This window comes from Actinia tenebrosa, unplaced genomic scaffold (genome assembly GCF_029948245.1).
Source record: "Actinia tenebrosa isolate PJP-AT-01 unplaced genomic scaffold, QUT_ActTen_1.0 PGA_scaffold3__52_contigs__length_22856419, whole genome shotgun sequence".
Lineage (NCBI taxonomy): Eukaryota > Metazoa > Cnidaria > Anthozoa > Actiniaria > Actiniidae > Actinia > Actinia tenebrosa.
The window spans coordinates 15,085,912-15,113,789 of record NW_028292580.1 but is presented as its reverse complement, the minus strand read 5'-3'; the positions used below and the strand labels follow the sequence as shown (position 1 = coordinate 15,113,789).

Here is a 27,878-nt window from a genome sequence, read left to right as displayed (position 1 = left end):
CGTATCTGCCCTGGCTCGCGCTCTTAGAAAAACCTTCGGAAAAATGGCGTGAACAGGGCCGTACGGCTTTGAGCGAGGAGGGTCGTACGGATCCTTATCATATGACCCGTACGGCCCTGCTCGCGCGCTCTAATAAAACCATTGGAAAAAGTCACGTGATGGGAGCCGGACGGGTTGACGTAAGCGGGCCGGAAAAACCCGTCCGGCCCTGCTCGAATCCGCGCGCTTTCTTTTAATTTTTTTTTTATTTTTTTCGTGAGGGTCATATGATAAAATGCTTATTGACTGAAGTAAGGTCGAGCCGTACGGGAAAATATTTGGCTCTCGGTCATTTGTACGGACCTCGCTGCGCTCGGTCCGTACGGCATCACCTCGAGCCAAATATTTTCCCGTACGGCCCTCCCACTCAGTCAATAAGTACATAGAAACTGCTTAATAACGCGCGCGCCATGTAAATTCCCGGGGTTGGCCTATTTTTAGTAACCGGATGCAGTGTAAATTTCGCCTTACCCCACTCCCGTGCGTGATCAACTTGCGCGCGCTCTCTTTCCGTATCGTTTTTAGTGATCAAAACCTGGTCTCCTACGCAGACGGTTGTAGTGTCGTCACGCCACGCTCACTCCCCTAAGTAGGGTACTTTCAAAACCTGGATCAAAACAATAAACGAAAAGAGTGCTCGCGCGCAAATTGATGACGCAGAAAAGGATCATGGGATAATTAATTCACAGTTACTAGCTGCCGCATATGTTATCTAACACGTCTTGAGCTCGCTGTTTTCGATCCCACTTAATTTGCTAAAACGATGCCTCGAGCATACGGCGAAGATTTAAACTGGCGAGCAGTTTGGATGACGCAAGTTCTGGGTAATTTACCCGTTATCCTTTTCGGTCTAGGCGCGTTTGGATGATCCGATCGACGACAACGTTTAGCCAAAGGACTGTATGAAAATTATATAAACAAGATAATAAAATACAATTATAAATATGGTAATGCTTCAAGGAAAGATAAATTACATATGCATCCATGTATATACATGCACAAGCATGCCAACTTCACACGCAAAATTCACATATATACACATATACGTATACATACACGCACATACACACATACATGTAAAACCTATTTTTAAATATGATAATTATATAAAATATAAACAGGATCCATTAAAATAAAAAAAATATATATATATATTATACTAAAAGTCACTTAGTCCATGCTATATCTAGTTTTTGTTTTCGTCTTTAAATATTTATTCTATAAAGTCTTAATTGTAGGTGGTAGCGCATTGAAGGCCTTTGATGCCATTAAATGCTGGTTATCTCAAAAGCAAGACCAGGACTAACAATTTTTTTTTCTAGACTTGGAATCAGCATTAAATTTCAATTCGGAAAATCGAAGTTTAAAAAAGTCAGTGCATCCGGCACTCCAGGATCCAGAATCCAGGATCTTGAATTTACGCACACGAAAGCGAGGCTGACGAGTTTATTTTTCGTTACGTAGCAACTCAAAGTAGAAACAAAATGGCGGACAAAATGGAGTAAAACAAAAACTTAAAGGGTTTCAAAGCAAAATAATGACTTTAAGAAGCAATATATTCCAAGGAATTAATCGAGAATAACTCTAGGAATAGAATAAAATTCTGTCTGTGGGTTTTATTTACCCTTAAAAGAGCTTAATCATGGAAAAAATGGCTCAAGACTTCAACGGTGTGATGACAAATGGAGCGAGACAACCAACTAACAACGCGAAAAGTGACCCTTTTGCACTTCCAGGGATCGATGAGAATAAACTACGATCAAGGATTTACTGTAAACCTCAGTTATCTCCGTATTCCAAGGCGTTGAAATTTTCTGGACCAACGCCAGTGCAAGAAAGAAAGGTTAGCAAGTTTACATTACGACTTGATTGTCCGTTTGAAAATTACGCTATAAAGATGACAGTTGATGTACTCACCATAGTTGTGGTTTGTTTATAGAATATTCCTACAGCACCAAGACTTGAACCCTTGGTAAGTTTCTAAGTCTTGATAAAAAATCCTGTATCATTGAGCAGTTCAGACCTAAAATAACACTCTTTTTAGCTATAAAATGTCAGCTTACATGCAATTTTATTTTATTAAGCTTACGACTTTCTGAAACCTACGAAGAACAGAGTATATGTTTTTTAGTGTAATAAAAATAATTAGTTTCCACTTTAAAAATCAAGAAGCCTAGTATTAAAAGAAAGATACACTGTAGAAGTTAAGAAATTCTCTGTTAGATCTCTTTTGAATTTTTTATTATCGAGTTTTGCAAGTATTGAAAATACAGTTCATGATATTTGCGTTTTCTTACTCAAAGCCAAACCTTGCAAGGTACCAAGAAAGACAAAAGAATCTTCCAGCTTCAATTTTAAAGAAAAAGAGCCCATCCCCACCACTGACTGGTGAACCTGATAAGAAGAAGACCTGTCGTAAGGACTCAGTTGAACCACTGGATCGCACATCCTCACCCTTGCCTATGCTCCCTGAGGAGCTGAAGCAAAAACAGCAGCAAATAGAAGCAGCGGCACAAGCAAGGAGCCAGAGACTGCCGACACCCCCTAAGGAAGGTTCAACTAAGCACAGGGGTAGAGTAAGCATACAGTCCAAACCTACCATCACACAGCCACAAGACAACTTGTCGCTAGAGGACATAAGAGATCCTCTAGAAATTCTGAGATTGATTCGGAAGAATCCAAAACTGGGGTTCCTCTATCTAACCCCTGCAGTAGATAGGTCATCCATCGAGTACAACCCTTACAATGTCAAGTAAGTATCTTTTTGGGGGGAGGGGAGTCATAGAAATTGCATGGAAAGGGGGACGGATGGAAGAGCCTGGAAATGAAATGGATAGCCCATTGAAAGGCGTGGGAAACCATATAACATATCACATATGCGGTGCCAGAATCTGTGTCCATCATTGAAATTTAAAAAATTCTTCCTAATGAACCTCTCTCCCACCCTCAAGGATGAGCGAAAATAATTGATGGTTTACAGCTGTACCTTCTATCTGGCTATGCATTTACATGTAACTTCTCTATTCTGACAGTGAAGAAATGCAATGCTCCATTAATTTTCCTAATATTTTAACCACCTAAATTAGGATTGTGAGGCACTCAGACATTAACCACCAGGACCACTCTACCATAAGCTCAGAGGGAGTTACACATGTCTATGATAATGAGGCAGAGTTCACGTCCCTTGAGAGATGGGAAAAGGAATACCTGGACTACAAGAGGCTGGTCAAAATACCAACATTTGCGAACTTCAGAATGTGGAAGGCTTTCGTTGTCTGGAGAAAGAATGTCAGGACTAAGTAAGTTTTGACGTAAAGGGTTGTATATTATAGTGATTAGTGCAATAGTCCCTTTTCTCATTGGGTCAATACCACTGTGTTTTATGAGTAAACTAGTTATCTGCACAGGGTTAGCCTCATTTAAGAGTGAATCATTTGCAGCTGTTATGTGGAGCATCAGCAGCTTAAACAATATACCAATGTTTACAAATCCTGTGCATTTTAATGGTGTATATGAATAGATGACTTAAAAACAAAACTAAGCCTGTGTACAAATAATTCTTGTGGTCTTCAAAAACAATGTTATTAACGTGTGTAGTGACTCATCTCTAGGGTTAATATCAGGCTTGATTCTAGACACAGCCACACAAGCACCTAAGGAAGCTGTCAAGATTCCTGACAGCCATAGTTGTGCCATTATTGATCATTAACATATGCTTTACGGAAAAAAAAGTGTTCTATATAACTTGGTTAAGGCACTGCGCTTGGTATTGATTTGTTACGAACCTCTTTCCCTCAGAAAAATCACTCACTGTAGAAACAGCCTTCAAGAGAACTTGTTTATTGTGAATGGTGTAAGTATTAAAAATAAATTAATGATTAATTAATAACTTTTTATTAATTGATGTGGTTTTTAGAATATTTAACAATTATTCACCAAAGGTAAAGTGAATATTAGAAATTACCACACTGTATTTACCAAGACGAGAGTCTTCGAACACACACACGAAAAAAAAATAACAGAGAAAGAATTTTTTCAAATGTTATTTATCTCTACAAGAGGCACTCACCAAAAAAGGAGCATGCACATGCTTGTTATAAGGGACATAAATTGTGACCAATGAGCTTGCCACATTTATTATATTCACTTGTGTAAAAAACCATGTCTAAAGTAAACTCATAATTCATGAGAAAAACATTACTAAACTTAGATGTATTTGTATGGTAAAAATTTCTTTTCAAATCGTTTTCAGTCTCTGAGGCCAGCTCTACTAAATGTGAGGGAAATGTGCTATCGTATCAGTGACATGGGACTTTGCAAGGTTGAAAAGGGGCATACCTACACACTGGACGAATTCAGGAATGCTCAGTTTCAACAGCTTGAAGAGGTATGTACATTACCTCCTAAATTGTTTAGTCATATGCATTTATATTATGTGCATGCACCAAATATTTTTCCTACCCATAATATCAATGATTTATTATGCCGATTCAGTTGAATAAAGCAGTTTCATATGATCATGAGTGGGAACAGCCAGTGTAACCACTGTGTAAAACCTTGGCATAGTTAGCTGAACATACTCCTTAAAAAATTCATCTTTGGGTCCTTGTATACTCCTTGAATTAAGTCCTTGAATTTTAAGTGGGTACACCTCAGTCCATAACATAGAAATGGCTTCCCATGTGATTTCCAGTACTTAATCCAACATCCAATCACCACATAACATGGTAAAAGTTTGGTATAAATTCATTAAACTACATATATATGGCTCTAATGCTGGCAATAAAATTAATTATATATTTTAGCATTTGACAGTGTGTCTAACTGCAGTTTGATGCATCCTTTAGGTTGCAGGGAGGCTTGCAGAATTTAGAGACCTTGTTAAAGAAGTTGTGAGAAGTGCATGCCGAACTGCTCTCCTTGAGGCAGGGTTTACACCAGATGACTATTTCATGGATTTGGAAAGTCCTTCTGGCATGTATGGAGGTTGGTATTAAGCCCTGTTTACACTGGTGATTTTTGCAGTGATTTTTGCTGTGAATTTTGTGGCAATTTTCGGAAATTTGAAATCTTTTGTCTCATCCTTCAAAAGAGACATTCGTCTAGGAAAATCTTGGTATTCTGAAAAAAACTTTTCAAGTAAATCCTTTACCATCATTTATTATGGACAAAATTGTGAAAAAAATCGCAGCAAAAATTTCTGCAAAAATCGCTAGAGTAAACAGGGCTTTACACTACCCATTAATGACTAAATTGTTACCCTTTGTCAATGAGTTCATGACATTCCTCACTATCACATTTAGGGACACTTCTTTTTTTCATGTTCAATGACCTTCTGTCAATTCTAATTGAGCACTTTAGTTAGACTTGTAGCTAAAAACATTATTCCATGTATGGCATAATGAACAAAAATGTTTGTTGCAAAGCCTCATTCAATATCATATTATAATTTTAGAAGCAAAAAGGTTGAGGGCTACAGCTCCTTTTAACTGCCCCACCCTCTAAGACCCCTGTGTGAGGGAGGCATTGCTTACATGTAGCTACATTTTCATGAAACAAGTGTATCCTATTGGTTAAGTTTCAAAAAAGGTGTCTGTTCTAAAGGGAGTTGACACTGAAATTATTATCATCAGCAATGATCTATTCATTTGGTAATTTACAGTTTTCATCAAACTTGATGTTGTAGATGAGATGGACCCATCTGGCATGGGACAGTCACCTTCATCGTACATGATGGCTAATGGTTATGAAATGGATGTGTATGGTGATGCACCAGACAAGATGACCTACACTGAGCAAGCTAACAAGAGAAGCCATTGCAGAAGACTTACAAGGTACTGTATCAATGAAGTCTGGGCATAGCTAACTCACACATCAAATTGGAATTAAACCTGTTAGGTCTTGTGGATAGAGGATTGTACAGAAGAAAAGCCCTTGGATCAAAGCAGAGTCCTGTTTAAAGTTCTATCAATAGTTGGCCGAAGGCAACCATCAAATTCTGCTGTGACACCTTGTAGGATACAAATCTACTTTGATGAGTTATTTTGCATTCTGATCATGTCATTTAACAGACCAACCTTGTTAATATAAAGCGTGTTAAAGGAAACAAAACAAAGGCAAGCGTGTCAGCCTTGCTCCCCCCGCCAGTCACAGCATGCGTAGCATAACCATGTCATATCATATGCTAATTAAGTGTGCAATGTCATCTCACCATGTCTGTGTCATCACCTTTTTACCTGAAGTCCTGTTACCATCACAAATAGTTCTACTACTGACAGTACATCATGACCAGTTTATCAACCAAATGATTTAAAACTGTCATTGAATATATTTGTTGCTACACTAAAGGTTTAATCGAGAAATGATATTTTTTGTAAAATGATGACCTACAGTATTTGCATTCTTTTTTAGCTTCATACGCCTTGCCGACTACCTTATCGTTAACACCATGCATGTCCTAGCTGTCAATTCAGTCGCAACCATGTTGAACTATCTTGAAGAACAGCTTCAGCATGCACCATCATTAGCAGCAATACTGGGGAAAGAACAAGAGGAGAAAGAAAAAAGCGAAGAAAGTGACTCAGTTGAGTTAGAAAAAGTAAGAAAAGGATAATAATTATATAATTCATTCAACCTTTCATCCACCTAGGGCCTACCTAATCATCCGCCCATTCATCCATCTATTCACTTACCCATCCATTTCTCCATCCAGTCAGTACGGTATATTTTATTTTGCTTTTCCTTCGCGTATCATCATTGCACCTCGTATGATTTCTGTTTGACCCCATTGAGCCGCACCACCGGTACTTTGCAGTGCATGGTGATTAGTGATGACAAGTTTATCCACTCATCCATCATTCTATCCATGTTATTTATACCCACCCATACATACATCAATTTCCTATCCTTCTACCTATCAATACGATCCATTATACCACACATAAATGATAATGCATTCTTCAATAGTCACAATTTATTTTATTTCATTTTTCACAGGAACAAGTTGAGCTGGTTCCTCTCTACACCACAGAACTCTTAATGGAACCCCAAGCTCTGCTCTTCTTCCCCGGTCTTGATGACTTTGAAGAAGGTCTGGGTGAGGTCATCAAGAGGTTCCAGGATGCTGTTCTCAGTGTGATGAACCTAGTTCCTGATCCTTATTTTGATGCTTTCACAAGGTGTGTATAAATGCAGCTAGTAGTAACTTTATGGACTACTTCGACAATATGCAATGCTTAATTATTTACCATGAAGACTTTTAGGGAACAGTCCTATTGTTTGCAGCAGTGACTATTCGTTTGGTGCATATCTTCAAATCATTTGTAGCCTGTGAACATGGCTATCCGGTGAGGGGACTGGGGAGGGAAAGGGGGACTTCCCCAGTCTCCTGCCTGGAAAGCCATGTTCACAGGCTAAATCATTTGTAAACAAGAAAGTAGACTTTGTGAAACTGTGATGTTAATACACTAAAAGCACATAGAAATGGAAGTGACAGTATTGCTGGACTATGACCAATCTATGTTGATTGTGTTTGATCTATATATGGATTCTTTTCCAGACCTATTATAAATGGAAAAGTTGAAGAAAAGACAGTTGGTGAAGGACCAAGCCTTAGCACCATGTTTGAAGATGATAGACACTTACAAAAGATCATCCAGAGTATAAGGGTAAGTTGTATGTTTAAAACACCACTAAATGAATCTGCATGTCATCATAAGACCTTGAGAAACTCTTATATCATTGTGTCAAATAGGACTTTGCAAAGAGGGAGCATATCCCCTAGACTCGCCACTTACAGTATGTTTGAAAGTCATGTGTTTCAAACATCACTATATGAATTTGCATGTCAGCATATTAAGACCTTGAGAAACCCTTATAACATTGTGTCAAATAATGGACTTTGCAAAGAGGGAGCATATCCCCGAGACTTGCCACTTACAGGATGGCCCCCCACACAACCACGAGGCACATAATGCAATAGTTGCCAATGCTTGAGCTTGTAATAATGTTCTCTGATTAATTAGATCCATGCACATTTCACAAGCTGTAGTAAATAAGACGTCAATCATGTACAGTCTTACTTCATGTCATAAATTGTTAAGCAATACACTTCAGAATGATAGTTTAAGGCCTTTTAACTGTTGTAAAAACAATTTAGCTGCAATGAATGTGTCTATTTTCCAGGATGCCATCTCCAGTGCATATGACATTGCATGGCAGTATGCCAACACATTTGAACCCTACAGGCAGTTCTATCAAGAGAATGAAAGTCTTGATCTGGAGGCAATCAGAGAGCAAGAACATGGTAATCTATATAGAATATTTTTATAAAATTCGTGCAGTTGTTGGTGGTGGAGGTTTTTCGTTTTGTGTAAGGAGGAAAGAAACCTGAGAATAAACAACCGTCTACAGCACTCATGTCTGAACAATGTGAGACAAGCATCACGCCCCCACCCCAGCAACTTGCAGACGTCGTAAACACACTTTCATTGCTTCCCTGCATTTTACTTTACCTTTTGCAAACCTTCTCACCAAAGAAAAGTTGCTTTACTAATTCTAAAGACATTTTGAAGATGCTTGTCAATTAAAGTTTCACTTTTTGTCGTTAATGAGATGCTTACAATCTGGCAATCGCGAAATCGTACAAATTGCTGTCGCGACAAAAGAAGTTTTTCTTGGAGGTCAATTAAGGTGTTTTCATGGCATTTTCGGAAAACGCAAAATTTTCAAGGGCACGTGCCTATGGAATGTCATGGAAACGCCTTGATTGACGTCCACCAAATCTACTTAACCGCGGCGACAAGTTGTACGATTTCGCGCGTTTAATTGGAAAGCGCTGTAAACTCTCTAATGAATTCCTGGTCACAGGTGTTATGGAGAAGAGTTTTTACAATTGCTCTGTTCTTGCTTCCCATTATAACTCAAAGTTCATATCTGTCTATTTAGATGTTGAGTTTTTCGCCACATCACTGGATAAGTACACCAAGGAGCACGATCAAGCTGTGGCTATCCAAGAAAAGAAACCTATTGGAATGATACTCTGTGATCTGAGGAAACTCAAGGAAGTGTTGATACCATCTCCACTTAAGTGTCTGGAGGTGATCAATGACATCCTGCCAAAGTTGGCCAAAAAGAAAACAGATGAATTGATGAAGTTTTGCCAAGACGCACAGTTTGAGTTGGAGTTTTTGCCTTCGAGTACAGTAGAGTATGTCAAGACTCTGACATTCCTCGATGACATACAGGAAAAGGTATTTTAGTTTGAACTAATGTTCATCCAAGCAGCACTTTATAGTGCTTAATACGTCGATCTTCAAGGTTTCATAAGTACACTGAGTGTTACATCTTCTCTGGTCTTTAATTTACAGATTGATGATATCGAACAAGATGCAACAACTATCAAGGAATTGTATGAGTTAATCGATACGTACAAAGTTCCCACGCCACCAGAAGACTTGGCTGTTTACCAGGTATGAACATCATTAATGAATTTATAAAAACGCATAATGATGATGCGGTTGTAGTATGTTGACGTCGATGATAATTGAACTGAGGTTTTGATAATACTGGATGAAGATCCTTGATGATGATGCGAGATGATGGTGATGATAATCTTGATGGTACTGATCACGCGATAATCTTTTATGATGGTAATTCGAGATGATGGTCGTGGTGATGATGATGATGATGATTATACTGGACAAACATCCTTGATGATGATGCGAGATGATGGTAATGATGATAATCTTGATGATACTGATCACGTGATAATATTTTATGATGATGATTCAAGATGATGGTCGTGGTGATGATAGTGATGATAATACTGGATAAACATCCTTGATGATAATGTAAGATGATGGTGGTGATGATAATCTTCACGATACTGTTGCATGATGATCTCTTATGATGATGATGCACTAAAGAAGATGTTCGTGGTGATGATGGTGTCGATGATAGTAGTGGTGATGGTGTTGATGATAGTGGTGGTGATGGTGTTGATGATAGTGGTGGTGATGGTGTCGATGATAGTAGTGGTGATGGTGTCGTTGATAGTGGTGGTGATGGTGTTGATGATAGTGGTGGTGATGGTGTTGATGATAGTGGTGTTGATGGTGTTGATGATAGTGGTGTTGATGGTGTCGTTGATAGTAGTGGTGATGGTGGTGATGGTGTTGATGATAGTGGTGGTGATGGTGTTGATGGTGTTGATGATAGTGGTGGTGATGGTGTCGTTGATAGTGGTGTTGATGGTGTCGATGATAGTGGTGGTGATGATGTTGATTGTGTCGTTGATAGTGGTGGTGGTGGTGATGGTGTTGATGATAGTGGTGTTGATGGTGTCGTTGATAGTGGTGGTGATGGTGTTGATGATAGTGGTGGTGATGGTCGTGATGGTGTTGATGATAGTGGTGGTGATGGTGTTGATGGTGTAGTTGATAGTGGTGGTGATGGTGTTGATGGTGTCGTTGATAGTGGTGGTGATGGTGTTGATGGTGTCGTTGATAGTGGTGGTGATGGTATTGTTGGTGTTGATGATAGTGGTGTTGATGGTGTCGATGATAGTGGTGGTGATGGTGTTGATGGTGTCGTTGATAGTGGTGGTGATGGTGTTGATGGTGTTGATGATAGTGGTGGTGATGGTGTTGATGGTGTCGTTGATAGTGGTGGTGATGGTGTTGATGGTGTCGATGATAGTGGTGTTGATGGTGTCGATGATAGTGGTGTTGATGGTGTCGATGATAGTGGTGTTGATGGTGTTGATGATAGTGGTGGTGATGGTGTTGATGGTGTCGTTGATAGTAGTGTTGATGGTGTTGATGGTGTCGTTGATAGTAGTGTTGATGGTGTCGTTGATAGTGGTGTTGATGGTGTTGATGATAGTAGTTGAACATTCTTGATGATGATGATGCAAGCTTGATAGCAGCGATGATGTTGATGATACCGGGTCACGACCCCACCTTACCAAAACCTCTTCAGTTCACTAATTCTCAATTACTAGTCTTATTCATGTAATTATTTCAATGCATGTAGACTTTAAGACCCACCGTGACGACAGTGCGTAATGTGATCGACAAGTCTCTCGCAGAGAGGGACGCCAACATCGATAAGTTCTGCACGTGTATGGATAAGGACATTTCACTCCTGGGGAAAGAAGTCAAAGAGGTCAAACAGAAAGCCCAGGTACGAACCATGTAATAACGTGTCTTTAAAATATTAAGGTGTTTTTGTACTTGGATATTTATTAAAGATGTTGAATATGTTCTTTCAAACAAATTGTTTTCTCAGAAACAAATAGTTCCATTTCACAGTTCCCTGCACCATGATAGAAACCCTTTTTAACACCTTAATTATTCAAATTTCTCTATCATTGCAAGCTCACTGTTCGTCTCGCTTCGCGCATTGAACTGTGAAAGGGACTATTCCGAGCAACATGCGGGAATCGAGGGATTTGTCTCACAGGCTATACATCACGAAGAAATTTCGACCCTATAGCAATCCTACAGACGAACATTTTTGTTCCTGATATCATTAAAGAAAACCTTTAAGTATGTGAGCTATGATATTAATTTTGCAAAAACATTCATTTAATAGGACCCAAAGATCTTGGATTCCAGCTCCAAACCTGAAGATGTTCAAGACTATCTCAGAGAACTGCAGGTCAAGATGGACGAACTACAAGAATTAGCACAGACGTATAAGGCTCACCAGAAAAAATTCAAGGTGCGAAAAACGGATTCTGCGCTATTTGTTCTTCTATGCCTTACTAAAAATGCGCTGCAGTTTTTGCGCTGCGAGACACTGCAATCTTGATATGCAACGCACTATGACGTTTACCACAGGACCGCATGAAAGTTTTCTTCATCATATTCTCATATTGAAAAGCCTACAGGAAGAGTGTGTGTGGGGGGGGGGGGGGGGGGGGGGGGGAGGGGAGGGGATTGTGCAATTGCTGCATCAACCATGGAGGGGAGATTGGGTTTAGTTTGTAAAGCTTTCCATGTTATGTTGCCAACCACCCCCCCGCCCCTCCATGTGCTAATAAATGAAAAACCCCTTAATTCAAGCAACATTCGTATTGTAGGTAGAGGTTACGAAATATGAAGAGCTTGAAATCGTTCATAGCGAACTTAAACTCAAGCAGTCTTTGTGGAATTCCCTGGTTGAATGGGATGTTTCTAATGATGAATGGGTCGAGGTAAGCACCGATATTCCATATATATTAATATACCACGGCATTAGACCGCGATCATTGTGATTTTTTTAAGTGGCAGTTATTTTACTTAACTTATTTATTTTGCCAGTTCGCGTATCCGTTGGACCCAAAAAAATGCCATCACTTCAATAGCCATAACTTTTGGCTTCATATTTTTATATTTGTGATTTTTTTCAGACGCCCTTCAACGAAGTGGATCCTGAAGCTCTCAACACTAGCGTCATGAAGTACGTCAAAACAGTAATGCAACTTGAGAAGGGTCTTCCTCCTAACTCAGTGGTGCCGATTCTTAAAGAGAAAGTAGACGCCATGAGACACAAGGTAAGATAAGGACAAAAAAACTAGATCACATTGTGTGCACGCAGATTTTTTCTTTGTGTTCGTCCACTTACACATACGTGGCGTACGTGGGCTAGTTCACTTGCGCGCGCGCGGATGTTTATTCACTTGTTCGTTAGGGCGCGTGCACACATTATTTCGCCTTTTTAAAATCTTTTTTTTTTCGTTCTTGGGTGGGATCGCTGGTTTGCTTCTTTGTTAATTCGATTTTTCATGCGCTCATTAGTTTGGTCGTTTGTTCTTTCCTGTTGCGAGAGTTAACTCGCCTTTTGGTTAATCGATTCATTCTTGTGAGCGAGCGTTCGCGTTTTTGTCAGTTTGTTCTTGTATGGATGTGAGCGTTAGCTTGCTTGTTCGTTCCTGCGTGTGCCTGTGCGCGTTACCTCGCTCCTTTGTCTGTTTATTCGTTCATTGCGCATGTTAGTTCGCTTGCTCGTTAGGTTGTTCTTTCCCACGTGCATTCTCTTTTGTATTCGTTTGTCCATCATAATGGACGATGATAAAGATCGGTCAGTCTTTGTGAATGGCGATGCCAAATATTTTGTTTTGTTGTATTTTATTCATTTTTGTATTTTTATTTCATCAGCTTCCTGTCATCACAAATCTTCGGAATCCAGCCCTCAAGCAGCGCCACTGGGATCAGATCCAACAGATATTTAACTATCATTTCAAGGAAGACGAGCCTCTCACTATTGGCCTCTTGAATAAAATAGAAGCGTTTGAACACACTGAATCGATTGAGGAGGTGTCTGGACAGGCATCGAGTGAAGCATCCCTGGAGGGAATACTTAAGAAGGTAGGCAAGATGGTCATGTTTCTAATCCTTATCCTTATACCCTATTACAAAAACAAGATTGAGAGTAAAGGATTTGCAGCAGTTCTTCTAGTGATATTAGATCTTTCGATTAGCAAAAAAAAAAAAAAAAAAAAAATGACGAAAGAATGAACGAATGAATGAATAAATAAATAGACAAAAGAAAAAATAAATGAAGATGGGGGAAAAGATAGATAGATTGAAGGAATGGAGGGAAGAAACAAAATGAGAAGAAAAGAATGAAAGAAATTCGCAATTACTACATTGATGACAAAAGGTATTCATAACGGAAAGATAAAAATAGTCATTTAATCCATCAACCAATGTTTTAACCTGTTCAGGTGGAAGATTCGTGGAAGTCTACAGAGTTTATAGTTCTTCCTCACCGGGATTCCAAGGACGTGTTCATTCTTGGTGGTGTAGATGACATCCAGGCTGTTCTCGATGACAGTACGGTGAGTCTTTGTCTCTTCACAAGCATAGCCACTACGCTAATGATAAGATGAAATTATTTTTAAGTACACCAAATATGAGGTATTTCGTTGTTGTTTCTGAAACTGATATTCTTGTTTGTGCAGATCAATATATCAACCATAGCAGGATCACGCCATGTCGGACCCATTAAACCACGAGTAGAAGACTGGCAAAGACAGTTACACCTTTTCAGTGAGACATTGGTAAGAAATGTAGCTGTAATTACCACTATCAGTTTAGTAAATGATTTTTTGTCCTATGATCATTTATAGCAAGTTTTACATGAGCTAAGGCACGGGCGTACCATGACCATTAGCAGAAACAATGTTTGAGCGCCCTGGGATTGGTTCACAAGGGTATTGCCCTTTGAATGATGTCATCTTTTAAACTACCACTACCAAAATTCCTCGCGATTCAAGTGTGTATTTCCTCATAACAATATTAAGACCATTTGTGCTAATGAAATAAACAAAAGGAGGTGCGCAAGGGATCCTGGTAGTTGTAGTAAATGATGCTATTCCATATCACGATCGAGTGACATTATATAGCGATAAAAACCTATGCTACCTTGTTTTGAAAGGCTATCTTATCTATGATATGATATTGTTATAATTAAATAGGATGAGTGGATGACATGTCAACGAAACTGGCTGTACTTGGAGAGTATTTTCAGTGCTCCTGACATCCAGAGGCAGTTACCTGCCGAGGCCAAGATGTTCATGACGGTGGATAAATCATGGAAGGAGATCATGAGGAAAGTCTACAGATTACCCAATGCTCTGCGGGCTGCCACTCAACCAGGTAAATAAATTTACAAGCACAAACCCTCTTCAAAACTTCTATTATGCACACTAAAGAATAAGGCGTTTCTGCTGTTTTGTTTTTGTTTACTGTTTGTTTTTGTTTGTTGTTGTTGCTGCTGTTGTTGTTGTTTCTTGTTTTTTTTGTTTTTTGTTTTTTTTGCGCACTCTTAGCGGCACGCTTTCTTGACAATTCTTGCTAGCGCACCAATGATTCTGCGCTTTTTTGAAACTGCACACTTGTGTCGGCACAATTCAAATTCATGCTACAAGTGCGCACTTTCAGTCACGCTTTTAATCTTCCTCATATTGGAATGAAAATGTATTATTTACTTGATTACTTTAGCATCTACTGATTGCAAGTATTGGATTTTTGAAGGTTTGCTAGAGACGTTCCAGAATAACAACGCATTACTGGATCAGATTCAAAAGTGTCTTGAAGCGTATCTCGAGTCTAAATGTGTCATCTTTCCAAGGTAACTGAATACAACACATAAGATGTCTCTTACAGATTGGAACAAAAAAATTTCTTATATGAATACCTGTGGCCAAAAATTGGAGCGACCTGGGGTGATAAATTAAATTCAAGATAAATTGCGAAACATGGTATTTCGGCTAATTTTCCGCCACAGGTCTTACCAAAACCAATTTATAGAACATTGTCTGTCAAACTATTTTTACAGGTTCTTAATAATCGAATTTGATAATTTCTCATGTCTACAGATTCTATTTCTTGTCCAACGATGAACTCCTCGAGATTCTTTCACAAACTCGTAACCCACATGCTGTTCAACCACATCTACAGAAATGCTTTGATGCAATTTCGAAGTAAGTCGATTTTATGTTGCATAACTGATTTGCTAATGTATGTATCTATTATCTCCAAAAAAAAGTTTGCACTCGGCACAAAAATTTAATTAATTCATGCGGGATTCCTGTGGATTTGGCGGGAAAATGATACATTGTCTCCCCATGATTGAGACCTCGCTACTCCTGGCATAATATTAATAGCGTCATCATTTTGTTAGGCTGGAGTTTGGAACAGCAGTTCAGGCACCATCTACTCCTCAAGACAAACCAGTCTCGCCCATCGAAAGACGTAAGTAATCCGTATGTTAAGAATGATCATTATCCCCCTGCATGAACATAAAGCAATAATTCACCCGATGGCTCACATATGCAAATACCGCAGGTATGCCTGATAACACAGGCAACCCGTCAAAGAACTTTTAAGAAAAGTCAGTATGAGACTAATTGCACATTTGATATCAACAGCTGCATCTGCCAGTAAAACACAGATGACCAATGATATTCTTGGGATGATTTCACCTGAAGGGGAGAAAGTCAGCCTTGGAAAGGTATATACCTCAATGTTCATTATAGGGCATCTAGGGTAGCATAGGGGTAGTGCACTCTCCTCTCGCCTCTAGAGCTTGCAGGTTCGATTGCTCTACTGAGCATCACATGCGAGTAGAGTGTCCCTTGATTTTAGCATTTTTCTCTGGGTTTATTGTTTTTCTCCCAAAACCTAACACTCTTTATTAAACGCTAAATTCTTACAATTCGTTGTCGTTATTCTCAGGGTCTGAAAGCAAGAGGCAACGTAGAGGACTGGCTAGGTAAAGTAGAGGAGAGTATGGTGACATCTTTGAGGCGTCTCGCCAAGGCTGCAATAGCTGACTATGAATCAAGACCAAGAGAGGAATGGGTTACTCTACACCCTAGTCAGGTAATGAATATCTAATAACTTGTTTGATTTGGAAACAAAGTTGTCCATAAAATATATTAAATATAGTCAGGCATGTAGTTCTGTAGTCATGTAAAGAATCGAGTTGACTGAGGGATTGGTCTGGAGGTCGGTTGACTGGATTTTTAGGTATAGCAAAAACATATCCAATTTCCAAAATTTGATTTATGCTTCTAAATTCTGCACTTTTGCTTTCTGCACTGAGATTTTTATTTTGTAAGATATGGAACCGTGGACTGGACTTCGGTTAACTGGATGTTGGACCCGCACAAAACGTTCTTTACGCCGAATTTGCATGTTTAATGTTTCTTTGAATATTCATAACCATTAATGTTATGCTGAAAATGTGCACAAAGAACAAATTTTTTTAAAATAATTGAAAGCCATGTTGCATCTGGAATTGCAAAAAATTGCTTCTTATCTTGACTCACAAACAGTCAAACACTTTCGCACTTTGGAGAATTTCATGTGTTACCAAGGTCTATTGAGTGTGGTAAAATCAAGTGTAAGCTGCACGCTGATTAGTTGGACCCTGGGGAAATAGCTCTAATAGAATTTCCTATCCTTCCAAATATTATGCTACCATTGCGTAGTCAAACCGCCTTGGCGCATGCGTCAGGCCTTAGAGGAAGGCGCTTGTGGTTCCCTCTCTAAATTTTACTCAAACATCTTCGTTGTTTGCTGGCAGATTGTACTGACAATATCCCAGACCATGTGGTGTCGTGATATCACCGAGGGTCTGACTTCAGATGGTGACCGCTTAGAAGCGATGAAAGAACAAGAAAGTAAATCCTTTGAGGTATGTGCGTTCTCTTTTACGAAAGAAAATTAATGTCACTCGTTAACATTGCAATTTGCGTCAGTCTGACCGAAGAAAAGAGAGAAGGCGGGAGAAGCGATTTGAAAGAGAAAGGTTCAATATTTATCGAGTCCCTTATTAAGGGTGTGTCATGAAGAGTGACTCTAAATAAATTTGCGCGCATTTCCCAGGGAAATTTTTTTATCTTACTCTCAGCCCACAGATTCGGGAATCCATGTTAAATGTTTATCCATTACTTATTGGATGCAAATTATTTCTTATTCAGAACCTGAACAAGCTTGCTGCCCTTGTACGTGGTGAGCTGCCCAAACTGACTCGTAATATATTAGGAGCTCTAATTACCATTGATGTGCATGCTAGAGACATCGTGTCAGGCTTGGTGGAAAAAAAGGTGAACTAGCTAGTAATTGAAGTGCTTGATGGTGATATCTTTAGGTTTAATTGAGAAAGCAAGCTGCAAAGTGTATGCTAAAAGTTTGCAGTAAAAAGGCAAAGCCAATCTAGACAGCGACCTCCAAACGCAGCTCTTCCCAGGACGGTTAACAGTGTGCTCACAAGAACTTTGTCCTTGACCTTGATGACCTACAATATTAACAGAATATTACTCCAATGACCTAGTAATTTGTACATTCAATGGCATGTTAAGCGCCTTGAGCATAGGATAAGTGCGCTATAGAAATAAAGTTTATTATTATATAATTACCAATGAAATATCTATTTTTCTCTATTTCGAAAAATTGATATCTTCACACGTGAAAATAACATGTTATTTTCACGTGTGAAGATAACACCATTGCGATGACTATTCAAAAATACACGGAAATAATTGCCTGAAAAAGCCAAAACATACTCCATTGATAATTATATAATAAACAGAATATTACATGGGCGCTTGGAGATACGAAATTTATCTTCTCGTGTTGAAAATCTCTCACTCGTTCGCTGCGCTCACTTGTGAGAGATCTTTTCAACACTCGAAGATAAATTTCGTATCTCCACGCGCCTATGTAATATCCTCTATTTATTTATTTATGTTATATTTGATATGTTTTCTGTTCAGGTTGACAGTGATACGACTTTCGAGTGGGTAAAGCAGCTTCGTTACTACTGGGACCCAGATCTGGATAACTGCGTCGTGCGCATGTCTAACTCTATGTACATCTATGGCTACGAGTATCTCGGTGCTTCACCTCGTCTGGTCATCACTCCCTTGACTGTAAGTAATGACGTATCGAAACAGTAATTTTTTAAGATCCCAATATCCTGACTCATTGTTTATCTCCTTAAAAAGCTCGAGAACACCGGAGAACATCTGGAGGAGGACTCAAAAAATCTAATTACTAAATAACAGTGGAGAATGTTAGGCAGTATTGCGCTTTCTATGATATATTATCTTGGAAAAACATATGCCAGCGCTCAAGTACATTTTTGTCCTGTCTTTAAGCACATGTATTGGTAACATTCGAACGTACCTAACACGGGTCTGTTTGTACAAAAAGGTCTATATTTTTTAACTTCGTTTGATTGTTTATTCAGGATCGTTGTTATTTGTGTCTAATGGGAGCGCTTCAACTGGATCTTGGCGGTGCGCCTGCAGGACCAGCTGGTACAGGCAAAACTGAGACTACCAAGGTAAGTGTTACTAATTATTATGTTTTCTTCTCTTGGCCATCCTGGATCAAGGGCGGATCCAGGGGGGGGGCAAATGGGGGCTGAAGCCCCCCCCTTCAGCAGAAAAAAACGATGCTTTTATATTTTGTTTTCCGTTGTGTTGACGGAAGAAAATTTTGGCTGGATCCGCCCTTGTGGATAGTAATTTAAACCTTCGAGCAAGTGCTGCTGTCTTTACGTTTATACGGCCATAACTCTTCTGCTGTCTTTGTCGCTTTCACCATTCTAACCTTATTGTGCCTTTTTTGCTGTCTTACGCTGTCTTTCGCAAACTCTACGATATGGTCTAACAATGTCTAATAGATGATGTTTTATTTCAGGACTTAGCAAAAGCTCTGGCTAAACAATGCGTCGTATTCAACTGTTCCGAAGGATTGGATTTCAAGGTTAGGAATAGTGATATGCTTACTCTTTTCCCATCAGTTTGCCATGGGATATTCATCAAACAAATTTGCTTGTTTCCACTAACAGATGATGGGTCGATTCTTCTCTGGTTTGGCCCAATCTGGTGCCTGGTGTTGCTTTGATGAGTTCAATCGTATCGACATCGAGGTGTTGTCTGTCATCGCGCAGCAGTTACTAACCATTAGGAACGCTAAAGTCAATAAGGTAAGGGGTAGTTAGTTATCGCGGTATTTACTCAAAGGAAAATTTCCGTAGGAATGTGGCTACGTTGATATAAGCTCCTGGTCAAATAAACAGGATTACACCTCGACCAATCAGAGAGCAAGATTTATGACAGCTATTTTATTACTCATAAAGTCTATAGTAATCTAATTTATATTTGATTTTGACCACAGGCTTCTCGCTTCATGTTTGAGGGTCGTGAGATCAAACTAGTTCCAAGTTGTGCTGCTTTTATCACTATGAATCCTGGTTATGCTGGACGTACTGAACTACCTGATAACCTGAAGGCTTTGTTCAGACCGATGTCTATGATGGTGCCTGATTATGGTATGTAATGATGCACCTTTCTTTCCAGCCCCTTCTTTTGATGGTTCCACCTTTCACTCGACCCCTCCCCCCCCCCTTTTTCTAGTTCCACCTTTTATTCCAGCTCCTTTCTTTTATGGTGTTACCTTTCACACCAGCCTTCTCTCTTAATAGTATTAACTTTCACTCCAGGCCATTTCTTTTATAGTTCTGCCTTTCATTCCGGCCCCTTTCTTCTATACTTCCACCTTTCTTTCCGGCCCCCTCTTCTTATTGTTCCAACTATTTTTTTTTTTCCCCATCCACTTCTTTGGTTGCTCAACGGATGCAACTGGGTATCTATAATATTGAAAAACTACCGTATTGACGTCCCGTGACCGTGACGGCTATGCTTGATTTACTGATAAATCACTTGCAATATGATTGGTTAAACGGATGTCGTCAATTCCGTACCTTAGCCTTGCCAATAACTTTGCCGGTTGTGGTGTTGAAGGGTGTTGGTTAATAATAAATGGATAGGTGGATGTTACTTATAGTTTGCCTGTCTTGTGTTTTCCAGCCTTGATTGCTGAAGTCATCCTGTACTCAGAAGGTTTTGAGTCCTCCAAGAACCTGGCTCGTAAGATGGTACAGATGTACAGACTCTGCAGTGAACAACTCTCACAACAAGACCATTATGACTTCGGTATGAGAGCTGTCAAGTCTGTGCTGGTCATGGCCGGTGCCCTTAAGAGAGGCAACCCCGATCTGATTGAAGATGTAGTGCTGATCAGAGCTCTAAGAGATAGTAACTTACCAAAGTTCTTGTCTGCAGATGCCATCTTGTTTAGGGTAAGGAACTCTTTCAGTGTTCATTTATATTTGCCATTTAGTTTCCGCAATCTTCAAACTTCAAATAAGTAAAATCTTTTTTTTTTTTTTGATTAACCAATTTAGCTCGGATGTAATGTTTTCCCCATTTCAGACACCATGTCATTTCCTAGAGTATTTTTAACGGTTGCGCATGAGAAGACACATAATGAGGAAATGTTCAGTCAATTACTTTCTCAAAGTTAACGGAAGACAAAGGAATGGTACTAAAGAGATTGAAGTCCTCGTGATCTGAAATGAGAAAACATTACCTCGGCCTCGTTAGTAATGTTTGTTTCTTGTACCATCTTATCATGACAGGCTATTTTGTCGGACTTGTTTCCTGGAAAAGAGATTCCAGATCATGACTATGGCAAATTACAATCAACCATTGAGGACTGTATGGTGGCTGCTAAACTACAGGTTTGACGATTTGATGTTTTTTATATACTCTAAACCCTAGATCAGGGGGTGTAGCGAGGTCTCAATTATAGGTGGAGGGGGGGGAGGCAATGTACCATTTTCCCACCGCAGTCTTTGCTGCTACTTCTGCTAATGTTGCGGCTGTTGCTACTGTTGTTGCTGTTGCTGCTGTTGTAACTATTGTTGCTGTCATTGCTGATGCGGTTCTTATTGTTGCTGCTGCTGCTACTGTTTTTGCTGTTTGCTGCTGTTGTTTGACCCTCGTGTAATTCTTTTGCAGCCTTTACCATCCCTTGTAAAGAAAGTCATCCAGCTTTACGAGACGATGCTTGTTCGTCATGGTGTCATGTTGGTGGGACCAACTGGCAGTGCGAAGACAACCAACATGAACGTATGTATCCCTCATCTACATTTTATATCACCCCTCTAGATCTCTAAATGCGCAAGGAAAAGATGTTTAAGTGATTTCTAGAAATCCCATGCACAAAAAACTGTTTATGCTTGCTTTAAAAATGCAACTCAAGCACAGAATTTAATTGTCAAAGGAATAGTTGGTCTGAAGAACTCTAAAAAGAAAAGACATTGCTCCTAAATGGGTTGGGTCTATTTGTAGCTAGGTAGTCATTTACAAAGATGTACAATTTGTTAGTTTTCAAGTATAGAATTTTATTCTCTGGAGGGGGATATTTTTTCTGAAGTCCTCTAAAATGGAAAGGCATTACGGTTAAATGAATTGATTAAACTAGTTATTTATTAATATTTATAAAATAACTGTTATAAATCTTGCGTGCTGATTGATTGTGAGCGCGTGCTTTATGAGAGCACACAGCAGGCGCGTGCACTTTCAGTGGCGTCATTCCTATCTAAAATAACGGTTATTGTAATTCGTATTTTATAAAAAAAATTAAAAACTAGTCTGCTGTGCTGTGTCAAGTTATAAAGCACCGCATACCGATGCTACGCGTCGTGCTTCTCCTAACACTTCTCTCGTGCTCTGCCAACCCCCGCGTGCTTTATAACTGTACACAGCACGCGCGCGCGTTTTGTATTTCTTCATAAATGTATAGTTTTTTAGTTTGCTAATACCAATCCATTGTTTTACTGCAGATGTTGAGAGACACACTGACCAGTCTTCATGCGCAGGGTATTGATAACCCTGACTATCTACCGGTCCACACCCACATCCTAAATCCTAAGGTTAGCGTTGATTACCTGTACTCTTTTTGACTTGTCATGTGTATGATGCTCGTTAGCATTACATAACGTTATCCAGACGTGTAACATTCATGTTTGGATTTCTATCAGTTGATATATGACAACCTGATCGATTTCTTTTTAGTCCATTACCATGGGTGAGCTGTACGGTGAAGTCAATAAATTGACAATGGAATGGAAAGATGGACTAATGGCTCTTAAAGTCAGACAGTGTGTACAGGTTAGTGCTTTATCATTACCATCATCATTACTATTATCATCACCGGCACTACCAGCACCAACGCCATCACCACCAACACCGCCACCATTGTCAACATTATCATCACCATCATCATCATTACAATTATCACCATTATCTCGAACAAAATTATCAACGACATTATCAGCAATATCATCAATATCGTCATTACCATCATCGTCACTACCACTATTTATTGTCATAAGTAAATCAGAAACATCACCACCTTCATCATCACATCGATTTTTTTTTTCCAACATTACTTTCTTTTATTTCAATTAAACCTGCAGGAAACCACTCCAGATCACAAGTGGATTATCTGTGATGGTCCAGTCGATGCTCTGTGGATCGAGAACATGAATACCGTACTGGATGATAACAAGATGCTTTGTTTGGCCAATAGTGAACGTATCAAGCTGAATAACACCATCCACATGTTGTTCGAGGTGCAAGACTTGGCCGTTGCTTCACCAGCCACCGTCAGTCGTTGTGGTATGGTGTATATGGACCCTAAAGATCTTGGATGGAGGTGTTATGTTAAGTCATGGATGGAAAGATCCTGCGAGAAAATGAAGGAAGAAACAAGGGTAAGGATGTCGAAATTTCGATAAGTTATAAGATCTATAAGAATGAAAGAATAGGTGGATGGGAGTTTTTAATGAATGTAAGGGTGGATGGATGGATAGATGGGAGACTGAATGAATGTAAGGGTGGATGGATGGATAGATGGGAGACTGAATGAATGTAAGGGTGGATGGATGGATAGATGGGAGACTGAATGAATGTAAGGGTGGATGGATGGATAGATGGGAGACTGAATGAATGTAAGGGTGGATGGATGGATAGATGGGAGACTGAATGAATGTAAGGGTGGATGGATGGATAGATGGGAGATGGAATGAATGTTAGGGTGGATGGATGAATAGATGGGAGATGGAATGAATGTAAGGGTGGATGGATGGATAGATGGGAGATGGAATGAATGTAAGGGTGGATGGATGGATAGATGGGAGACTGAATGAATGTAAGGGTGGATGGATGGATAGATGGGAGATGGAATGAATGTAAGGGTGGATGGATAGATAGATGGGAGATGGAATGAATGTAAGGGTGGATGGATGGATAGATGGGAGATGGAATGAATGTTAGGGTGGATGGATGGATAGATGGGAGATGGAATGAATGTAAGGGTGGGTGGATAGATAGATGGGAGATGGAATGAATGTAAGGGTGGATGGATGGATAGATGGGAGATGGAATGAATGTAAGGGTGGGTGGATAGATAGATGGGAGACTGAATGAATGTAAGGGTGGATGGATGGATAGATGGGAGATGGAATGAATGTAAGGATGGATGGATGGATAGATGGGAGATGGAATGAATGTAAGGGTGGATGGATGGATAGATGGGAGATGGAATGAATGTAAGGGTGGATGGATGGATAGATGGGAGATGGAATGAATGTAAGGGTGGATGGATGGATAGATGGGAGATGGAACGAATGTAAGGGTGGATGGATAGATAGATGGGAGATGGAATGAATGTAAGGGTGGATGGATGGATGAATGGGAGATGGAATGAATGTAAGGGTGGGTGGGTGGTAGATTGAATGGATGTAAGGGTGGGTGGGTGGTAGATTGAATGGATGAATGTTTAATGAAATTAAAAGAATTACGGCCAATTACCTATGTCATTCAATTATAACCAAATTTGTAAATTTATATTTCTATTATTTTTTCAACGTCGATAATAATCAAGTCTTCTTTTTTCTAGGAGTACCTCTGGAATCTCTTTGATCATTATGTTGATGCTGGACTAGAATTCGTCAGAAAAAAATGTACACAAGCTATGCAACAGGTAATTAGTGGGCACTTGAAAATTGTCGGTGGCAGCGTAATAAAGATTCAACAGTATTTTTTACCTTACTTGTTTAAAAATTGAATTCTTACCCAAGAGGTCCAATAGCAGTGCTCTGAGGTATTCCAATATTTCTTATTTATAATGTTACTTTTCTCATAGGTTGACATGAGTAAAGTTGCCACCATGTGTTGTCTGTTCGATAGTTTCTTGTTTCCTGCAAAAGGTGGTCCTGATTTCAATCTTGACCCTGCCAAACTCCACCCACTGATTTGTACAGCATTTCTGTTCATCTTCCTGTGGTCAATTGGAGCCAACCTAATCGAGAGTTGCAACGACATGTTTGATACCTTCACCAGGGACTTGTTTGCTGATAACCATGATGTCAGGGTCAGTGAAACGATCCGTGTCGTTACTTGATTAAGACACTGAGAGTCAATGCTTATGCGCATTTTGCTTTTCAAAAAATTCCCCTTCTAACAAAATTCCCCTTCTAATATATATTATATGAGCTCCATCTTAGTTATTCTGTCCACCGTTTCTAATTAGATCCCAGGCTCTGGCGACCTTTACAGTTACTATGTGGACTTTGACACACGACGCTTGGAACCCTGGGAGAAAATTATCCCATCCTTCAAGTACAGTAACGACATTCCCTACTTTGATTTGCTGGTGCCCACTGTGGATACTGTGCGCTTTGGATTCCTGATGGAGAAACTACTATCAGTCAACAAGTCTGTCTTGTACACTGGTACCACAGGAGTTGGCAAGGTATGTTGATATGAAAAACTTCACATGTTATAGGAGGGCTGCGCCGATGTAATTCAGGGTACGGCTAATTCAACCTAACAAACTCGGTCTACTTACGCCGAGGCCAAGAATCAAATCCGACACCCCAGAATGGAGAGGCAAGTAGACTAGTGTTATGCCAACTCGATTCCCAATCCAAGAGTAAAAGACGTGACGCCATGCTGATTGAAATACCAAAAGAAACCAAGGTCTGGTTTTTTTTTATGTTTTTCTTTCATTTTTATAGTCTGTCATTGCCAAGGGACTGCTGGATGATGTCTCAGAAAAATCCAATATTGTAGCAGTCATGTTGAACTTCTCCGCTCAGACCAGCAGTCAGAGAACACAAGAAATGATTGAGTCAAAGCTAGAAAAGAAACGAAAGAATATCCTTGGTAAATAAACTGATGCTTATGATAATGATAATGATAAGTCGTAAAGATGGTCGTGAGGATGCTGATGATGGTGGCGGCGATAATGATTGATATGAAGGCCGTGGTGGTAACGGTATATGTCTGATGATGATGATTATGTTTTTGGAAATGATGATGGATATAATGGCCCTGGTAGTTGCGGTGATGATGTATGATGGTGACGGTGATGCATTTGTTAATATTGATGATTGTGGTGATAATGTCTAATAACGAGGAGGATGATGATAAAATCCTCCAATTTTTCATTTATCAACAATTTTCCGAGTTCTCTCTGTCTTCTCAATACATTATACTAACACCTTCATTCTTCAGGTGCTCCTATTGGAAAGAGAGTAGTCATATTCGTAGATGATCTTAACATGCCCAAGCTAGACACGTATGGATCTCAGCCACCTATTGAACTGCTCAGACAGTACCAGGTATGTGGTATATATGCTTCCTGTTCTTTACTGTATGGTTGAGAACAGTTAACATTCAACTCAAAATACTTCCTGCATGTATGTTGCAGAAAGCATGTCGTTAAATTTTCTGATTTTTTGTTGTTTTTTTCTTAGGATTTTCGTGGATTTTATGACCGTGAGAAACTGTTTTGGAAAGAAATTCAGGTATTTAATTCAATGCTTTTGTTGTGTCTCTTTATTCAGCCTTAGCTGATTTCTTTCAATTTCTTGGGAAGTTGCTTGAAAGCGATTCCCATTCATATTTTCGGCCTAAATTTCGGACAAATCCAGTCCCTTCAAATTTATACCTTCCTCTACTTTTAACCGTATTTTCCATTCCCATAGATCAAAATTCCATTTCCAGTACATTAAATCCGATTTCCTTCTTATCCCAGTTGCCGTATTTTTCCGCATCCATCTAACACGTGGGTTTTTTTGGCTTTCCAGGACATGACCATCTGTGCTGCCTGTGCCCCACCAGGTGGGGGTCGCAACCCTGTCACTCCTCGATTCTTGCGTCATTTCAGTATGTTCTGTATACCATCTGCTGCTGAGCACATCCTCAAACATATCTTCAAGGTATCGTCATTAAAAAGATTGATTTACGATGCAAGCACCAAGGCAAAATAGTTTTAGACTTTTCTATGGACAACTGTCTGTTAATTCGTTAGAAGATGAAGAGTAATATTTGGAAGAAATCTATAAAATGAAATTATTCAAAGTAAACTAACAGCTCAGAAAAAATCTAAACTCCAGATGGGATCCGTTTATATTGATGGTTCTATGTTGACAAGATTGTTTATTATTATCAGCCAGCCTTTTTCATTGTCTAATTGTTTTTTATACTGATATATGTGTTTTCTTTCCTTTTGTAGTCAATTGTTAGTGGCTTTCTCTTGGACTTTCCAAGTGAAGTCAGAGAATGTACGGAAGCAATTGTTGGTGCCAGGTAAGTTATTACTGTAAACAAATCAGTGGGTCCTGCATCTTTGAATTGGTCAGAACAGGTCAAGTTTTTCACTTTACCGCCACTCGGTACATTCAGATACATTTTGGTCCAGCCTGATGTGTGATTAGTGTAAGTGGGTTCATCCCTGGTCTGTATCGGCCAGCCAACATTCTGGGTCTTAAAAAAATTAAGAGAAAGTGCTGCCTTTGTATTTATCTCTACGAATAGTTAGGCTTCATGTTTTCCTCGATAAGAGCGTTTGATTATGCTCAAACCTATAAGAATATCCGTCCACTGAGAGATAAGGGGGCTTAACTAAACCTTATTTGCAATTATGCTCGTAATAACAAGAATCGACGGTTCCTTGAAGTACATTGAAGTACCATTTTAATATTGACTGTTTCCATTTCAACCTTCCTTGATTCTTGACCTTCATTCTGCTCGTACGATCTGTGCTCTGTCCAAGATGTACAGTGTTTACGCACCACGAATGGTATACCAAAGTATTCACTTTGTGACGTTCTTTTTTTATTTCAGTGTTGAAATCTATGCACGTATGAGTACAGATCTTCTACCCACACCTGCCAAGTCTCACTATGTCTTCAATTTACGTGATTTATCTAAATGTATACAAGGTAGGAATTGCCGTCATACTTATACATCTTCATCTCCCTTTCTATAACTATCATTTTATTCGTTCTTCCATTTATCCAAAAGAATTGGGGAATCTTGTCTCCAATAAATTGCCTTTACTTCAATTCTTTCATTTCCCATTCTCCCATCCAAAAGTCTTACTGTTTTCCCATTTTCGTTTTCGACAATTTTCCTT

General features: G+C 39.4%; 1 protein-coding gene across 1 annotated transcript in view; it reads left to right on the top strand.

Annotated features, from left to right (window-relative positions):
* Positions 1 to 1,231: 1,231 nt before the first annotated feature.
* Positions 1,232 to 27,878, top strand: part of LOC116298823 (dynein axonemal heavy chain 6) — a 49,290-nt gene continuing 22,643 nt past the window's right edge. The window contains exons 1-49 of the mRNA XM_089036039.1: positions 1,232 to 1,882; positions 1,979 to 2,011; positions 2,343 to 2,791; positions 3,126 to 3,338; positions 3,838 to 3,892; positions 4,292 to 4,426; positions 4,887 to 5,025; positions 5,726 to 5,873; positions 6,451 to 6,637; positions 7,036 to 7,217; positions 7,598 to 7,706; positions 8,224 to 8,344; positions 8,986 to 9,290; positions 9,408 to 9,509; positions 11,074 to 11,223; positions 11,635 to 11,763; positions 12,125 to 12,238; positions 12,434 to 12,577; positions 13,182 to 13,391; positions 13,751 to 13,864; positions 13,988 to 14,086; positions 14,504 to 14,684; positions 15,063 to 15,159; positions 15,407 to 15,511; positions 15,712 to 15,782; positions 15,959 to 16,041; positions 16,266 to 16,412; positions 17,119 to 17,229; positions 17,516 to 17,641; positions 18,311 to 18,466; positions 18,787 to 18,882; positions 19,242 to 19,307; positions 19,393 to 19,530; positions 19,722 to 19,875; positions 20,414 to 20,685; positions 21,025 to 21,126; positions 21,407 to 21,517; positions 22,234 to 22,323; positions 22,466 to 22,561; positions 22,870 to 23,166; positions 24,354 to 24,437; positions 24,600 to 24,827; positions 24,987 to 25,208; positions 25,474 to 25,621; positions 25,973 to 26,079; positions 26,215 to 26,265; positions 26,548 to 26,679; positions 26,976 to 27,049; positions 27,587 to 27,684. Of these exons, the coding sequence (XP_088892165.1) occupies positions 1,682 to 1,882; positions 1,979 to 2,011; positions 2,343 to 2,791; positions 3,126 to 3,338; positions 3,838 to 3,892; positions 4,292 to 4,426; positions 4,887 to 5,025; positions 5,726 to 5,873; positions 6,451 to 6,637; positions 7,036 to 7,217; positions 7,598 to 7,706; positions 8,224 to 8,344; positions 8,986 to 9,290; positions 9,408 to 9,509; positions 11,074 to 11,223; positions 11,635 to 11,763; positions 12,125 to 12,238; positions 12,434 to 12,577; positions 13,182 to 13,391; positions 13,751 to 13,864; positions 13,988 to 14,086; positions 14,504 to 14,684; positions 15,063 to 15,159; positions 15,407 to 15,511; positions 15,712 to 15,782; positions 15,959 to 16,041; positions 16,266 to 16,412; positions 17,119 to 17,229; positions 17,516 to 17,641; positions 18,311 to 18,466; positions 18,787 to 18,882; positions 19,242 to 19,307; positions 19,393 to 19,530; positions 19,722 to 19,875; positions 20,414 to 20,685; positions 21,025 to 21,126; positions 21,407 to 21,517; positions 22,234 to 22,323; positions 22,466 to 22,561; positions 22,870 to 23,166; positions 24,354 to 24,437; positions 24,600 to 24,827; positions 24,987 to 25,208; positions 25,474 to 25,621; positions 25,973 to 26,079; positions 26,215 to 26,265; positions 26,548 to 26,679; positions 26,976 to 27,049; positions 27,587 to 27,684 (6,982 nt within the window). The 5' untranslated portion in view covers positions 1,232 to 1,681. The remainder of the gene's footprint in view (positions 1,883 to 1,978; positions 2,012 to 2,342; positions 2,792 to 3,125; positions 3,339 to 3,837; positions 3,893 to 4,291; positions 4,427 to 4,886; positions 5,026 to 5,725; positions 5,874 to 6,450; positions 6,638 to 7,035; positions 7,218 to 7,597; positions 7,707 to 8,223; positions 8,345 to 8,985; positions 9,291 to 9,407; positions 9,510 to 11,073; positions 11,224 to 11,634; positions 11,764 to 12,124; positions 12,239 to 12,433; positions 12,578 to 13,181; positions 13,392 to 13,750; positions 13,865 to 13,987; positions 14,087 to 14,503; positions 14,685 to 15,062; positions 15,160 to 15,406; positions 15,512 to 15,711; positions 15,783 to 15,958; positions 16,042 to 16,265; positions 16,413 to 17,118; positions 17,230 to 17,515; positions 17,642 to 18,310; positions 18,467 to 18,786; positions 18,883 to 19,241; positions 19,308 to 19,392; positions 19,531 to 19,721; positions 19,876 to 20,413; positions 20,686 to 21,024; positions 21,127 to 21,406; positions 21,518 to 22,233; positions 22,324 to 22,465; positions 22,562 to 22,869; positions 23,167 to 24,353; positions 24,438 to 24,599; positions 24,828 to 24,986; positions 25,209 to 25,473; positions 25,622 to 25,972; positions 26,080 to 26,214; positions 26,266 to 26,547; positions 26,680 to 26,975; positions 27,050 to 27,586; positions 27,685 to 27,878) is intronic.